Here is an 18009-nt window from a genome sequence, read left to right on the forward strand (position 1 = left end):
GTCATAAAATATCAGGAGACTAACACCACCACCTGGCTCTTATATAGCATTTTTCATCAGTAGATCTCAAAGTGTTTTACAAAGGAGGTCAATATCATCCCCATTTCAAGATGGGGAAACTGAGGTACAGGGAGGTTAAGTGACTTGCCCACATTCACTCATTAAGACCAGTGGCAGAGCTTGAAACAGATCCCAGGACTCCTGAAAGTTTGTGTCTGTGGACTAAATATTATGCCAATTCAAAAAACAATTAAGTCAGAATTTAAAAGCCTGAATGTCTACCACTAGTATTAACATGAGAATAGCCTATTTACAAGAATTATCCTCCATGCAGGGATAGCCATACAACCTGAAAGTATTTTTTTAAATTAATTTTCTACCCATCCCAATTTCATTTGAAACAACAAGAAACCCGTTTTCTTTTCCACTATCCTCTTCACAAGAGAGGAAAACTGCAGTTTCCCTAAGCAAGAGTACTGGGACAAGTTATGAATACACCTCTACCTCGATATAACGCAACCAGATATAACATGAATTCGGATATAATGCGGTAAAGCAGCGCTCGGGGTGTGGGGGGGGGCTGCATGCTCTGGTGGATCAAAGCAAGTTCGATATAACACGGTTTCACCTATAACGTGGTAAGATTTTTTGGCTCCCGAGGACAGCGTTATATCGGGGCAGAGGTGTATTACTGGGAGATCTAGCAGTGACTACAAAGAAAACCAAATGTGATAAAACCCTTAACATCCAATATATTTTTACATAAACATGTTGACCTGGAATTACCCCACAGAATCTTATATTCCCACAATGCCAGGCACCTCTCTGCTCTGCGCCTTGTACAAGATCTCTCTGGCCAAGCAACTGCTCAGCTAGGGAGATTATTTATGGCAGTTGGAGCTGCAGGTAGAGTTTGTTCACTGTAGGCAGTTAAATTAACATGATGTTGTGTGTTACCTACAGCAAATGAAACAAAAATAAACAATGTTGAGAGTGAGATCAGGAGGACTTAGCCCTACAATATAACCATAATGCTCTGTAAGTCTCAATTCTAGATAGATTTCATAATATGCTAAAGGAGTTCCACAAAAGCATTAGCCACAACATATACAGACAAGAGATTTTACTCACAAGCACCTTCAACACTACAAAACCTCAAACGAAATACACCAAATGGAAGTGAACTTATTGTTGGAAACTATACAAATAGATTTGTACCCCTACTATAGTCCTAGAACAAACCCCTTGTAAATGGAATATAAAGAGAAGAATAGAAATCTGCTTGATAGGACATATGTACAACTTACCGGAAGAATAGCATTTCTAAAGGAATATAGTATTTTGTTTTGCAGTTATTTCATAAGAATGTATAAGATACATGCAAAGTGACACTATTTAATTCTGTTTGGTGAAAGTGGCAAAAAAAGTGTGCTGGATCAGAAACACACAGAGCTGAAACCTTACACTCCTAAACTGTTTTCTGGGTTCAGATATTTAATTGTCAGATGTGGTGTTAATCATACTTCCCAAAAGAATTCATAGCTTAACTTTTTTTGCTAAACTTTTGTTTCAGTTCACAAAGGCCACTGCTGTGGACTAGACCTTCAATACTAACTCAGCGAGAAGATCCACCTGGAACAAACTGGTCTTCAACCACTACCTTCCTCAAAGAACAAAATATAAACGCATCAAGTTTTGCCTCCACTGGCTCTTCAGTGGAAAATTCTATCACCAGCTGTTTTTCTACATATTAAAATGGAATAATCTGAGACTAAAACCAGTCAAGCAACTCCTCCAGTTTTATGCATGCATTACTCTCCTGTCACAACCATGCCACAGAAACTGATGAAATACTGTGGTATTAAACAGACTGTACCTCAAATGAGCAATTTTCTAGTACAATAAAGGTGTAAGTACACCAGGTTCAGTTTAAGTACAATTATGTTTCATTATTCAATAAGGGTTTTATTATTTGTATTGTAGTGCCTACGGATGCTAATCGAGGTCCAGAGCTCTACTGCACCAGATGCTATGCAGACTGAGTAAGAAGACAGTGTCTATCCCAAATAGCTCATGTCATGGCAAAGACCCCCAAAAAAGGCAGATGAAAAGCAAATGGAGGGGGGGCAGGAAGAGGGAGAAAAAACGACACAACAAGAAAGGGTAACAGGCAAGTGAGTTATTGCACACAAAAATTATCACCTTACTGCAATATGCTTAAGCTCCCCATCATTTTCAAATTCCAAGTCTGATATTCCTGAATAACTATGCCCTAAAGAAAATGCTTCTGAATTGATGTTAACATTGACAAATAGATAGTATATATAGATATTACATAAAAAATACATTAAAAGAATAGTAAGGTTGCAAAGTAAAGCATTCTTAAGTTAGAAAATGCCAGGATTAAGGTTGCCCATGCATCTTCAACTCAGCCCCCTCACATTAAAATAGTCTTTAATCACATGATCACACACTCTTTTTCTACAAAATATGCCAGTAAGTCTTTGAAGTATCCACAAAGATGCATAAGCCTTACAAAATCATGCAGCCTGCTCTCTACAGTTCACTCACTGAAGACTCCATCATCATGACATTTAGCCAATCTTAAAAATAATTTAAATGCAGATTTGGCTAGTTTTAGGAAGGTGTGGTTTGTGTAGCAGGGATTCAGCAATATCTTCCTCTCAATGACCACTACAGAGCCCGCTGCTGAAAATAGCATTCAGGTCCTGAGGATGTCCTGGTAAAAGACAGACAACGCGGAGATGTCTTGGGGAAGACCTCTTGGATGGAGAAGAAAAAGCTGCTGGTCATATCACAGCCCTTGGAGGTGGTGGAGGAAGGCATGCACTGGCACACGCCATGCCAGACTATAAGCACTGTATGAGTCTCTGCAGGCCTGAAGGTGGCTGTGAATCTTTATCGTTTACCGAGTTTGTGTTACTGCAGTTTTTTCACTTGTTTTTTCCATATTGGCTCTTTCTATAAATGGTCTTGATAACAGGTGTTCAGTTCCTTATATCATGACTTTCATACAAATGATACTAAGCATTTTACTCTCCAGTTCCCCTGGTTCCTCCTCACTATTTTTTCTGTTTATATAGTAGTTTAAGGTTTTATTCCAGACAGTCTGCATCAAGCTGTTTTTGTTCTAGTGACCCCTTTAGTGATACAGTCTGAGTATAATGTTTCAGGGTACTTTAATAGCAATTTCCTTCTCTATGCCTTCCTTGTCTTGAGATCCTCAAGAGCAGCCAGGATGCTGATTTCTCACCATGAGTCCTTGTTATGGAGAGTGCTGATAATTTATTCATTGCTGAATTTTGTTGTTAACCATCTTTCGCAATGGGTGAGAGATGGGCAATTTAGATTAGGGAATCATTTAAAAACAAAGGGAAAACAAATCTCCATGAGGCACTGCAGAAAGCATCAGTGGACATCTTGCTTTCACTGCAAAATCAACTCAATTATGACTCAAGTTTTGCCCTAATTTGAATCCCACACACACAGCTCAGCTGTGGTGCTGCTTGTAACTTAAGTTGGCTGGCCCATCAGCAAGCAGAGGCTAAAGCTAGAATTGCCAGCTGCTAACATGAGCATTCTGCATCGTGGATACAAGCTAGCTCCACTTGACTGACTAGTTCATTATTTGTATTGCTATAGTGCCTAGAAGCTCTAGGATAGACCAGGACCTCCCTGTGCTAGGCAATATACAAACATTACAAAAAGAGACAGGCCCTGCCCCAAAGAACTTACAACCTCCAATACCTTTGCAAAATTCCCCTCATATGCCCAGAACACACGGACAAGTTCTCCCACAATTCACTGGGAAAGAATTAATAGTTTTAGTGCCAGACATAAGTGAGTGCAGCACCAGTGTGGACGCAGCATCTTGGTGCTATTTAGCAGTGTGGGCACTCTCACTCAAGCTAGGCTCGCTCAAGAAAAACAAGCATAGAACATTTGAGCTAATTCAGTAGTGAAGACATACCTTGAATAAGTCCCCTCCCATCCCCACTGAACACCAAGGGGGTGTGAGGTAGCTAAGAGCAAGGGATCCCACCATCACCTCTTCATCATCTTCTTTCCGCAGACGAGGAAGGGGCAGTTGAACCACACCACTGCTTTGACCTCCTCCAAGATACATCTCACTTTTTTGACAGCACCCAGACTTCCTTCAGCAGCCTCAGCCCCAACCCTAACCTGATTGAAGGATGGCTACTAACCCCAGCCCTGTGAGATTATGTCATGCCACAAGCTACATGGTCTCTGCACCAATGGAACGCCATAAGGCCTCAGTGGGAAAATGGTGGGAGTTCTATTTTTCCTACCAAAGAACCATGCAACAAGAGAACATGTACAAGATGTACATGAAACATGTACAAGAGAGACTGGAAAAATGGCACAATGGTATCGCCTGAGGTTCATCCAATATGGCCTCAGAAAATGTACTGTATTGACATGTGCCATAATATGTTCAAAACTATCAAGGAGGTTTCTGGATAGTAGTAGCTCATACCAGTTACAACCTGGTACCTATGCGAGTATTACTGTGCCAACTACAGGCACCTTTTGGAAACAGTGGAAGCAAGACAACAGAGCTGCCAAAACTCAACACACTATTTTGAACAGAGAAACAAGAACACTGTGGGGCTGAATCCAGCTGACCCACTATATCTTTTCACAGGCAAGAAGCCAGTCAACCCACTATGCTAATGTTTTCCCTTGACCCAGGTGACTTAACAGATAGCAACTGCAATTAGCTCAGTCCAGCTATTAAAGATATTAAAGCATCAAATGCAATGCTCCCCATTTATTAAAGTGGCTTTGAAAATTAAATTGTTTCAGATGAAATCGACTACAGTGGAACATATATATCAGTGCACCAAATCCTCCTCTGCAACCCAGATTGTGATGTGCTAATTCAAATGCTAAACCTTATTATTCCTGTTATTCTGCAGCCCCTCCATAACCATGCAGAGACAGGTAAAACCTGAGAGACACAAGGCAGGTGACAGGTAAAACCTCGTCAGCTGCTTTTGCATTCAAAGTATAATTTCAAACAGTGGTTCTTATCCTTTACTGCAGCCTGCATCCCCCTTTGGTTCTCAAAATACGTTCTCGCACCCCTTAAACCTAGATATATTTTGCTTGTATATTACAGTAATCGTTAAAAAATACATAGGTTTGATGAAACAAAGTAGTTGTACTTACTGCCTGTGCTTAATTTGTGTTTTCGATGATTTACCTTCTAAAAAAATCTGGCATGTCTCACACCTCCAGAATGGGCATCTTGCACCCCAAGTTAAGAACCACTGATTTAGAATTTCAAGTTATTTGAAATAGAAAACTAAAGTACAAATTGTAAGTTCTTTACAACAACAAGTAAAATACACACTAGCTTCTATATACTCAGGCGGCATCCCTGAACTAAATCAACTTATTAGTTCCTTGAAGAAAAGGTCATGTCTGTTTTACCTTCATTCGCACCTGAGACACTTTCCTGCACCTAAAGAAGTCACTAAGAAGAGAAGCAAGGGGCACTGTCCTCTTTCCCTTCTATTGCTTAGAAAATTAAGGGGAAAAACATTCTCCCATTATGCTTTTACTACTTTTTACTTAAAAAAAAAAAAAAAAAAAAAAAAGGAGTGAATTTAGGGTGACCAGATGTCCAATTTTATAGGGACAGTCCTGATATTTGGGTTTTTTTCCTATATAGGCACCTATTACCACCGTCATCCCAATTTTTCACATTTGCTATCTGGTCACCCTAAGTGAATTTCATATTGGTGAGATGCTATAACCCAGAGCTATGGAAGCTTAGCTACACAACTCAAAAACCAACTGGAGGGAACTCCCCAGGCCAATACAGGTAGCCTTAAATCTTTTACTAATAATTTGGGTCCGTTCTGGGAGTCTAACCAGAGATGCCAACTATCATATGGTCTCCATGGCACCTTGACTTACAACCAAGTCACTGCACATAGTAAGTATCTTACGGGTGTTTACTCACCATCAATCCAGATCAGATTTGAACGAAAGAGATGGTAACTGCAATAACACTTAATCCTCCAAGTCAAACTCCCTGTTTTACTAATTCATTTCTAGTGTTTAAACTCAGGGAGGGAATGTTATGTATTTACTCATTTTAGTACTGGGAATCCATCATTTTTCTGGGGTCTCATAAGAGGCCAGCGAAGGGGAAATAGCAGTTTAAAAGTTAGGCCTTGTCTACACTGGCAAGTTCCTGCTCAGTAAAGCAGTTTTATGTGGTGTAACTCCCAAGGTGTACACACTGCCAAACCACTTAGTACACAGAAACTGCACAGTTGCAACACTGTAAAAGAACCACCCCGACGAGAGGCATACATATTTCTGCGCCAGGGCTACAGCGCCGCGGTGCCAGTGTAGACACTCTGGTCGATTATAGCACTGCAATTGGTCTCCAGGAGATGTCCCACAATACCTGTTCTCACCTCTCTGGTCATCGGCTTGAACTCTACTGCCCTGCCTTCAGGTGACCAACCGTGAGCCCCACCCCTTAAATTCCCTGGGAATTTTTAAAGTCCCCTTCTTGTTTGCTTGGTGATGCGTTCAGTGGTCTCAGCATATCTTTCCAGGTGACCATGCCTGCTCCACACACTAGGCAATCCCCCGTTTGGAGTAATGCCAAGCTGCTGGACCTCATCAGCATTTGGGTTGAGGAGGCTGTCCAGTCCCAGCTGCGCTTCAGCTGTAGGAATGATACCTACAGACAGATTTCATGATGCAGGACAGAAAGGGGCCATGACCAGGATACACGGCAGTGCAGGGTCAAAGTGAAGGAACTACGGAACGCCTACCACAAGACACGGGAGGCAAACCACCGCTCAGGTGCTGCGCCCACAAGCTGCCAGTTCTACAAAGAGCTGGACACGATACTTGGTGGCGACCCCACATCCACTGTGAAGGCCACTGTGGATACTTCAGTGGCTCGCATGCCAGTCGAGAGTGGACTGAGTCAGGAGGAGGAAATCTTGGACGAGGATTTGGAGGGGGACCCAGATGCAGAGATGCATGCAGCCAGGAGCTCTTCTCTACCCCAGAGGAGGCTAGCCAGTCACAGCTGTCAGAGCTTGGCAAAGCGCAAACAGGAGAGGAGGCCCCTGGTAAGTGGCTTTGATTTTGGGAATCGCTTAAGTGAGTTGTTGGGGGCAGGAGGGTTGCAGAAAGCAGGCTTGTGTCTGTATGATGCAGGTACCACCACATGCCTAGTCTGAGCGAAGGAACAGGGTGTTGACTGACTCCCTCACTTCACAGGAATCTGCCTCAGATCTCCATGAAACTCATGGAGATTTGGGCAATCCGCTGCCACAAGTTCTTTGGCAGAGTTGCTTTGTTTCTTGCCCCATTAAGGGTAACTACTTTCCCACGCCACTCTGCCGTCACTGGGAGGGGGATGGGGGGCGGCGCACCATTGCTGCAAACAGGCGAGCCGCATAAGGGCCAGGGCGAAAGCCGCAGACTTGGAAAAGACCCTCCCTTGATTCCCTGCTCACCCTCAGAAGCGAGATATCTTCTATAATGAACACAACCTGGGGAAAATGTGGGCACATTATAAAGCCCCCCCTACAGTGCTGGCTCTCCCCAAGAGCCATGTGCCCAGTGTACAGTACAGTCCTGGAACACAGATTTCCCCTGTGGTTACTCACCATTTTGGGGGTCTTGTGGCTCATGTGTGCTTGCCTGGGGTCAGCTAGTTAGCGACAGGTATGGGAATAGGGGCTGTGTTTTAAATCACTGAATCAGTGGTCTCTGTGTTGCAAACAATATTGCTTCTGTAAAATGTTGCATTTTAGCTTCACAGATATGACCATGGGAGCCCAGCCTCCCTCTTTGTTATCGCTGTCTGAACAGCTGCGCAGAATTAGAAAGCAACCACAAAGAACTTGTGTGATGTCATAATGCACTCCGCTGCCGAAAAACAAGAATTGAAGGAGTGATGGGATAGCGAGAAGAGGGACCAAAAGGAGAACGCGGTGCACCAGAATGAATCTATGGAGCGGCTCTTAAATGTTATGAAGTGCCAAGCGGACACGCTCCAGGCACTACTAGCACTGCAAACCAAGCAGCTTCGCGCCCGCCCTCTTCTGCGGCCGCTGTCGCAAAACTCTTTCCCATGCACCCCCCAGACACCACCACCACACTCTTATCAACCTTCTGGCTCCAGTCTGTACCCACTTCATTCCACTCCTGCTCCATCACAGTCTAGTCCTGAGGACTCTCATTACCCACTGCAATCAACACCCGTCCCGCTGCAGTTTAGCCCTGCTGAAGTACAGTACCCGCTGCACTGTACTCCAAAGGACCCGGTTGCATACAATACCTGGACATACACAAATTTTTAACCGTCCCGGGACCCCAACTCCTCCTCCCTTCCCCATCCCCTACAGTGCTGGTGTGTTTTTTTTGTTTGTCTCTCCCCTCCAGTTGTTGTTTTTTAATAAAAGAATTGTTTTGGTTTAAAAGCAATCTTTATTCCGTTATTTGAAAGCAAACAGAGCCCTGCAAAGCAACAGGCAATCATCTGCACCAATCACAATCACCTCCTAGCATTACAAGCTCACTTGGCTAATGCTTTGATATATAAACCTATATAGTGTTTGTAGCTTTTTTGCTTCTCTTGAAAACACTATCAAATAACTGCTGTCATTCTGTATAAACACTTGAAGATAGGACTTCTTGGGAACCTGGAAACTTGTGTATTTATGTTACCTGCAAATCTGTTTCTAACAAACTGGAGGAAAACAGTCACATGAGTGATCTATGAAATACACCTTTATTCCTACAGCTATAAATAAATACATTAGTAAAAACAAAGCAAAAATTACAAGCACTGCACTCCCGAGCATAGCAACATATAGTAGTGAGTTTCAGCTTCAAATTGCTGCCTCAAGGCATCCCTGATCTTTACGGCTCTGTGCTGTGCCCCTCTAATAGCCCTGATCTCTGGCTGTTCAAATTCAGCCTCCAGGCACTGAGCCTCAGCAGTCCAGCCCTGAGTGAAGCTTTCACCCTTCCCTTCACAAATATTATGGAGCATACAGTATGCAGCTATAAGCATAGGAATATTGTCATTGGCCAGGTTCAGTCTCCCATACAAGCAACGCCTGTGGGCCTTTAAAAGGCCAAAAGCACACAACAGTCATTCTGGACTTGCTCAGCCTGTTGTTGAACCGCTCCTTGCTGCTGTCAAGGTGCCCCATGTATGGCTTCATAAGCCACAGCATCAAGGGGTAGGCAGGGTCTCCCAGGATCACAATGGGCATCAAGGTGTAGGCAGGGTCTCCCAGGATCACAATGGGCATTTCGACTTCCCCTATGGCGAGCTTCTGGTCCGGAAAAAAAGTCCACTTGCAGCTTCCTGAACAGGCCAGTGTTCTAAAAGATGCGTGCATCATGCACTTTTCCGGACCAGCCTGTGTTAATGTCCGTAAAACGCTCACAGCAATTCTCAAACATCTGGAGAACCATAGAGAAATACCCCTTACAATTAATGTATTCAGTGGCTAGCTCGTCTGGTGCCAGAATTGGAATATGCGTGCTATCTATCACCCTCTGCAGTTAGGGAAGCCCATTTGTGCAAAACCATCCACAATGTCACACACGTTGCCCAGAGTCACAGTCTTTCAGAGCAGGATGCGATTAATGGCCCTGCAAACTTCCGTCAACACAAGTCCAGCGGTCGACTTTCCCACTCCGAACCGGTTAGCGACCGATCAGTAGCAGTCTGGAGTAGCCAGCTTCCACAGTGCAATTGCCATGTGCTTCTCCAACAACAGGGCAGCTCTCATTCTCATGTCCTTGTGCTGCAGGTCTGGGGCGAGATCATCACACAGTCCCATGAACGTAGCTTTCCTCATCCAAAAGTTCTGCAGCCACTGCTCGTCATCCCAGATGTGCGTGACGATGTGATCCCATCACTCAGTGCTTGTTTCCCGAGCCCAAAAGCGGCGTTCCACTGTGGTCAGCACCTCCGTAAACGCCACAAGCAATCGCATGTCATAGCTACTACGCGTGGCGAGATCAATGTCGAACTCCTCTTGCCTTTGTAGTTTACGGAATAACTCCACTGCCACTCTTGACGTGTTTGAGAGCGAGCAGCACATTGGTCAACAGTGCGGGATCCATTTCTGCAGACCAAAGAGACAGGGCGCGCAGTACACAAACCATTGAAAGATGGCACCAAATGCAGATGAAAGCACAGGGATTGCTGGGATGCGAAGCAATGCATCGCAGAGCATTGGAACAGGACACAGGATGTCCTGCGACTCCCTCCACCTTCCCACAACTCTTAGCGGCAGAAGAGGAAGAGATGCTCTGTGGGATAGCTGCCAGAGTGCACTGCTCTGAATACCACTGCAAGTGCCGCAAGTGTGAACATGCTATTGCGCAGGCAGCTGACAGTGTGAACATACAACAGCGGTTTCCCTTCAGCGCTCTCTGAGCGGCGCTGTAACTCTGCCAGTGTAGACATACCCGTCGATTTTATTTGATAGAGTGCGTAAAACAGGATTAATAAATCTCATCACTACTGGAGTGGGATAACACCACTCCTGAAAAGTTTAAAATAGTAGCATTAGTGAAACAGTTTATGTTTGGGGCTCGGGAGGGCAGGGTGTTATCTGGCTTCTCAATGTACTGAGCGCAAAAGGAAAATACTGTTACTTTAAATACAATGCAGAATGTGATAGACCTCCTCTCCACAACACTTCACACAACTGTTACAATAAAAGACAGACATTCCTCTTTGGCCACTGTTTCTATGCAATTCTTCTCCCAGGGATAGGAATTCCTACATCATGTTATCACCTGAATTGATAAAGCCCCACACCCTACCCCCCGCTGAGTCTGAGGCCTGGTCATAGCTGAAGTCGACATACTTAGATCGACTTACCGGGGTGTCTTTACCGCAGTGAGTCGACTGCTGCCACTCCCCCGTCGACTCCGCCTGCGCCTCTTCCAGCGCTGGAGTACAGGAGTTGACGGGAGAGCGTTTGGATCGATCGCTGCCCGCCGATCCGGCGGGTAGTGTAGACGTACCCTGAGTCTCACACTGCATGGCTGTTAAAATCTACAAAAATTTGAGGAAAATGAATGTTGAGGACGAGTGCTTGAGCAGCATCACTTACAGACATTGGATGTCTCCTGAAGGGTCTATACTAAAGTTGTTTACATGACCTATTAATTTTTATATGCATCCTTTGAAAAATAAGGGAATTTATGGAATACTCTACACACTTAGTAGCACTTTAAATATCAGTGTATTCCCCTGGGATTGGCAGAAAAGGTTTCAGTTTTACAAGAGTAAACATCTATGTAAATTTAACAGCTTCTGTTCCTGAGTCAATGTGATCTAGTGGTTAAAGCAAAGATTTAAGAGTTGAAAGTTTCCTACGCTAATTCTTGATGAGCAACTTGTTCATGATATTAATTGACCATGTGAGGGAGATCACTTATTTGGCCATTCACACTCAATCCACCTAGGACAAGTTTTTTTGTTTGTTTTAAAGAAGCACCTCAAAGTCAACTCAAGCCTTGTCTACACTAGAAAGAGTTTGCTGGCTTAGCCATACCAGCAAACCCTCCTAGTGGAGATGCAGTTTATACCAGTTGCCTGAACAAAAAAATTATATCGGCAAACTGACTTTTTTGCTAGCATAACTGCATTTAAACTAGGGCTTTTGCCATCATAGCTACATGAGTTAGGGGTGTAATTTTTACATAAGACTGCCTGGCATAGCTATGCCAGTTAGAATTAGGTATAAGCCTGGCCTTACTGAATAAGAAAGTCTGAGTATGTGATTAATGAAACCCTCGTATCAAATTAATCTAACAGGCCATAGCCTGGGCTCTGAAAGAAAGCAACCAAGATTTTTTTTTAATCATGAGTATCGATTCCAATGGTGGAGATAGTGCTGTAACTCACAGCTTCCAAAGCAATTTCCCTGTGTGACTCTAAGCAATTGTTTATAACGTACACCAGGACTCAGATCTACCAGAGACGACATCCAGGGGTGTTGTTTTTTCGGGGGGGGGGGGAAGGAGAGGGAGGAGGAACACGAAAGAAATAGTGTTTTCAAAACTCAGACTTTAAGGCTAAAAGGGACCATCATGATCATGTAGTCTGACCTACTACAGCATGCCACAGAACCTCATCCACCCACTTCAGTAACTAAGACAGAGCTTATGGGTCTATTACAGAAGTCCTCAAATCATGATTTAAAGAGAAGTTACAGAGACGCCACTATTTACACTAGTTTAAACCTGCAAGTGACCCATGCCTCATGCTGCAAAGGAAGGTGAAAAACTCCAAGTCTCTGCCAATCTGATCTGGGGGGGAAATTCCTTCCCAAATCCAAATATGGCAATCAGTTAGACCCTGAGCATGTGGGCAAGACTTCCTTGTAGTAACTCAGAGCCTCCTCATCTAGTGCCAATCAACAGCCACTAGATATATTTGCTGCTTGCAGTCGCATCAGCTACAGGCCACTGAAGTTTTCTGCTTAATTAGAATATCTACCTGCACAGTCTTACAGGCTTTGGAATCTAGAACCTCCAAGGTCTATTAACAGTTTATTGAGTTGATCTCTTGAGTACACTACCTTTGCTCTTGGTTGAAAAGACTAAGATGGAGGACACCCCCTTCCTATAGGCACTTTTAAACACTGGGCTTATTCTTCCAATATTGTTGGCCAGGAAAAGTCTACCAAAATATGCAGGATAATAAGATTATTAATGTATATTAAATTATGTGGGTAACTAACCTGTCACAAGCTCAGCATCAATGCTGTTAACTGCTAATCGAATCCTCTCTGAAAATATTGGTCTGGTTACTTATACATAAGGTTGCGCGTCTGTCACGGAGGTCATGGATTCTGTGAGTTCTGCAGTGGCCAGCAGCAGTTTAGGTGTGTGGGAGGGGTCTCAGGGCCAGGGGTTGCAGTGCAGGGTGGCATGGCGTTTACCTGGGGGGGCCTCCCACCAGCATGTCCCTACAACTCCTAGATGGAGGGGCCATGGGCTCCGCACACTGCCTGCGGTTCCCAGCCAATGGGAGCTGCGGAGGCGGTGCTTGTGGCGGGAGCAGCGCATGGAGCCCCCCTGGCCACCCCTCCCCCTAGGAGCTGCAGGAACGTGCTGGTCGGAGCCGGGTAGGGAGCCTGCCAGCCCCGCCAACCCAACCCTCCCCCAGCACCAGCCGGGGCCACGGGCCACATGCCACTGCCAAGCCCCCCCTCCCACCACCAGCGGGGGTCCCAGGCCAACCCCCAGCCCCAGTTTTAGTTAGGAGTATATAGTAGAAGCCATGAACAGATCACAGGCCATGAATTTTTGTTTACTGCCCATGACCTGTCCATGACTTTTACTAAAAATACCTGTGACTAAAATATAGGAGGGTAAAAAAAATTCACAGAATATTTACCTCCAATTGCAAATTGTTATATTATGTTACAGAAAGCACTAATACAACAGGTCTGACAAACTGTGCTAAGTTTACAGTTTAAAAAGACAAATGAATTATTTTAAATGGGAAACTAATTAGATGACACTTGCTCAAATACAAGTTAAATAATTCTGAATTCCAAAACATTAGACAGAGCTCTAGAACAAAGAAGGTTCAGCAGAGCTAGAAACAAGTAACACTACTGCCAGAAGAAAGCCATTGGTACATAAATATTTTATTTTGACTGTCAGTTTCCCCACTAAAGGGTTATTTTTGCACCTATTAAAACCTTGAAAGTTGCACTAACGTATTATTCAGGCCAGGAAAGAGTTGAGGCGATTAATCCAGGGACGACTTGAATTTAACACATTGCTGACAATCAAATGTGATTTTCTAAAAAACCGAAGCTGTATTTTAGATTGGTATCGTCCTCCTACAAGATCAAGATTTTGATCCGTTTAATACTTCAAAGTCCTACATACATTGATTGACTGATGTAGCTGACCTGATGGCAAAGGTAAGAATTAGCCTCTTAACTCAGTTTCCTTATAAACAAGCAAGTCCACACATTTTAGCCATTCAAAAATTCAGTATGAAACAAGTTGATGAGTAAATGCAGGACAAGAAATCTATCTTCCATCTGCTTGAAGAATTTTATGTAGAAACTGAGGTCAGAACTGTACAGTTTAACCTCATGACCGATATACTGACTCAGTCAGCAAATCCAAAATTCTGACATATGGATTGGCAGGCTGTCCAGCAAGCAGTCAGGAACCATATTTCACTTCATATGGCTTTTTCGTTTGTTTTCTCAACGGCCAGGCAATAAGATTATAACCTGGCATCATCGCTCCCGCCTGCCCCCTGAAAACTGCTCTCTCTGAAACACCCCTTCAGAGTTCTTCATCAGTAACTGAGATGGAGGTAAAAGAAAATTTACTATTTAGGGGCACTTCCTCCCCCAATACTCTACAGCACTCACAGCACGCTTTGCCTGGATGCTCTCTATTTAAACTCTAACAAATGCCTATAGATTAATTTATTATGTAAAATCAATTACATGAAGTTTTATAATTCTATAACTTCCATATTTTGGAATCATTAACTGTCAATCTCCAGCACTGTTGAGGGTCAGTGTACAGTACATTTTAACACTGTTACCACAGCTTATAAAGGCTGCATAGGAACAGAAGATTAAAGAAGCTAAATTACTTTAAAATAGTATGTGCTGCTCCTATGGCCTGTTAAACTGAAAGATCCAGATCTCATGAGTTTGTAGAGAGCACAGTAATCCAGACCTCATTGACAACAATGCCATAACAACTGCATTGGGTGACAACTAGGGTCAAGTACTGCATTCTTGGACAGCTCGATCTTTAAAATTTAAAATGTCTCAATAAGTAACATTTTATTAGAGGATCTTTTAATCCAAGATCCGATGTACAGGACAATAAACTACTTGAGGCATGAAGTGACTGGGTGATTTTTCTTTGGCTTTCAGATTACATGCATCACTTTCTGCAGCATCCTCAGAGTGCCTTCACTTCATTATCCCACTTTATTACTATGCTACATACATCTGCTCCTAATAAAAAGAGAGCTTCTCTAAGAGATGGGTAATGTGTAGTTTGGGCTGAACTGAAATATCAAATTCAATCTACCCTATGGCAAGTGGAAAAGAGACCTGCCCACCCTGAGGTTGGCATGATGTATTGCTGTTTAGCACATTAGACTTTGCGCACAGGCTCCATCATAGCTAGCCTCAGATGTTATATGAGCTGAACTCTACTTTGCAACTTACAGACTCTGATCTGCTGCTGATCCAAACTAGCCCTACAGCCCCTACACACCACTAATTTGAAACAGAAAATTAAGTACAAATTGTAAGTTTAATTATTTACAGTAACAGGTAAAATGTACACCAGCTTCTCTGTGCCTATGCCGCATCCTCAGACTAGCTAATAAGCTTATCCTGGAGAAAAGGATAAAGCCAAAGCAAAGGCCAAGAATGTTTTACCCCCAACTGTAAAGAATTCAGGAACCCACAGCCTGCTTCTGCCCTAACCCCAGAGATGACCCCAAAAGTTTCAAGGGCTCCACTGTCCTGTAATTCCAGATCAGAATCTTATTGGCGACACTAACCTGTATCAAATGAAGTCCCTAAGCATAGGAGCTTGTGGGTCAGGTAATAAGAGAAATGACAAGGAGCCCCTTCCAGCATGTGCTATGGTGCAGTAGAGAGCAGAGGGATTTGCTGGGAGTCCCCCACATGTGTAGATGTGCAGGAAGAAAGAGGGCAGAACACGGGATAAGGAAAAGGTGGGATCCCTCCAGAGAGTCCAGTCAGGGCAGGGGTGCCAAAACCACTGGAGAATACCCGTAGGGTGACCAGACAGCAAATGTGAAAAATCGAGACAGGGGGTGGGGGGTAATAGGAGCCTATATAAGAAAAAGACCCAAAAATCGGGACATCTGGTCACGCTAAATACCCCTCCCTCCCTCCCTCCCCCAGGAGGAGAGCTGTTGGGATGCCCCCTCGGGGGTGCAATCGAGCGCTCGGAGCAGCCTCGGGGCGGACACTGGTTGCTCTGCCGGCGCCTCCTTCCCCGCGGAGGCCGTCGTGTCCTGGCCGGAAAGGTCCGTGTCCCGCCGCTTTCCCAAAGGAGCCAGACCAGGAACACCCATTACAGACAGCCCAGAGCCCCCTGCAGGCCGCGCCGGAGCCTCGGTCTCGAGTCCGGACGCAGTCCGGCAGCGCACCACATGGCCGGTTACCATCTGCCCCCGGTCCCCTCACCCCACAGCCGTGCACTCACTGGGCAAGCCCGGCCCCTGGGGCGAAGGGATCAGCCCTCGGGGAAACCCACGGTCCTGGCGGCGCGGGAATCCCGGGCCCTCGCACAGGGACACGAAACACCTCGGACTCCGGAGCATCCCAAGAAGGGAGCCAGGAAACCAGGCTCCCCTTGTACCACCCGCGGCAGGAGCTTCCGGTCGAGGGCTGCTCCGCGAAGGGGGGACCCCGGGGTAGCCAGGGCCAGGCGCCTCCCAGGAGACAAGAAAACGGGAGCTCGCAACAAACCCACAAGGGTCACCAGTTCTCGGACGGCACGGTCTACAGGCACCCCGGGGGGGGGGAGTGTGGGGGGGCGGCCGGCCGGGGCAGCCCCCCCCCGGGGGAGGGAGTGGGGGTGCTCGGCCGGGCGGGCGGCGTGGCCTGTACTCACATTACTCTGCGGGTCGATGGCCTGCAGCAGCCGGTCCCTGATCTGCTGCGGGGACGGGGCCGGAGCCGCTGTCATTGCCTGGGCGAAGCGGGGCGGCTGCGGCCGGGGCGGGCAGGCGGCGGGGCCGGGCCGGGCCGGGGCGGCGGCTCCTCACTCGCCGGCGGCAGCCTCCTCAGGGAGCCGCAGCCGCATGTTCGCTCCCCGCGCGGCGGGGGAGCGGCGCTCGGAGCCAGGCGCGACCGCGAGGGGAGGGTCGAGGCGGCAGGACTAGGCCGGACCCGTCTGCTCCGCTCAGGGCCGAACTCAACTGTGGGCAGGACTCGCAGAGCCAGCCCCGCGCAAGGCACCATGGGACACACCCGACGCCATCACGCACGGCGCGTCTGTGACGTGCCAACGCACGCACAGGCACGTTGAGTGAGTGCTCATGCTCGGTAGACGCCAAGGCGACCTGTTCGCAATACGCATGCGCCAAAGGTAGGCGAGGCAGAACATAGCGCCTATGCAAAGCCTGCGCCCTTGCACCCCACGTTACCGGCCAGGGGGAGCGGGAAATACGGAACCAGTGCGGGCTGCACCGGAGCGACAGCGACGGACTCAGCTAGGCCCTCCCCTTAGCCCCAGCCGCTGCTCCAGGCCCCGCCTTGCTCCCCTGGAGCGTCCTGGGCTGGAGTAGCAGGACTGAGGGGCAGCCCCAGAGCTGGGGCAGCGGCACTGCAGCGAGGGATGGGCAGGGCTGCAGGTCAAGGGGTAATGGCAAAGATGTATGGCTACAGTAAACCCACGCTGAAACCAGCAAGGGTAAAGTGACAGGTCAAGATTAAACAGAAGGCCAATCTCCAGCTCTGGCTTAGAGATGTGCACTTGTCCTGGCAATAACTGGGGAAAAAATAGCCTCTGCAAATCCCCACAGCTAATGCAAGATGCCCTCAGTAAAGAGAGTGACAACAGTGAGTCTTTCTAGCTGAAAAGCAGGTTATATAATAAACACTATTTGAAGAAAATGGCCATTACTAAAAACACACACATTTCCATAATCTTCCAAAGATAATAGGAACATGCTGACCCATGGTAAAGATTAGGTCAGGATGATAGCATGATGGATAGAGATGTTTTGACTGAACCAACAGGTATGAGGCAATGGGTGGCAACCAGATACATCGGGCAATATGTAACTTGTTTGTAACAGTGTATAAAAAGGTATCTCCGAGGGAGTGTCTTTGGCCAACCTAAGGGGGGATGGAAAGTCCCGCCATTTACTGAGCTGCGTCCATTGTCACAGGCATATGTCTTAGT

The 18009-nt window shown here is 46.0% G+C and overlaps 1 protein-coding gene and 1 long non-coding RNA gene across 6 annotated transcripts in view; one reads left to right on the forward strand and one right to left on the reverse strand.

Annotated features, from left to right (window-relative positions):
* LOC117868838 overlaps positions 1–5137 on the forward strand; it is a 36912-nt gene extending 31775 nt beyond the window's left edge. For 2 of the 3 annotated variants that reach the window (XR_004643725.1, XR_004643724.1), the window contains exon 3: positions 1574–5137. This is a non-coding gene — a long non-coding RNA (uncharacterized LOC117868838). The remainder of the gene's footprint in view (positions 1–1573) is intronic. The other variant, XR_004643723.1, reaches the window with a different exon arrangement.
* The window catches only part of MED26 (mediator complex subunit 26), a 47052-nt gene extending 30017 nt beyond the window's left edge, over positions 1–17035 (reverse strand). For all 3 annotated transcript variants that reach the window (XR_004643722.1, XM_034755154.1, XM_034755153.1), the window contains exon 1: positions 16714–17035. Coding sequence is in view for 2 of the 3 variants with exons in the window: in XM_034755154.1 (XP_034611045.1) it covers positions 16714–16788 (75 nt within the window). In the remaining variant the exon portion in view is untranslated. The remainder of the gene's footprint in view (positions 1–16713) is intronic.
* Positions 17036–18009: the final 974 nt, after the last annotated feature.

The sequence above is a fragment of the Trachemys scripta genome, chromosome 22 (assembly GCF_013100865.1).
Source record: "Trachemys scripta elegans isolate TJP31775 chromosome 22, CAS_Tse_1.0, whole genome shotgun sequence".
NCBI classification, from domain to species: Eukaryota; Metazoa; Chordata; order Testudines; family Emydidae; genus Trachemys; species Trachemys scripta.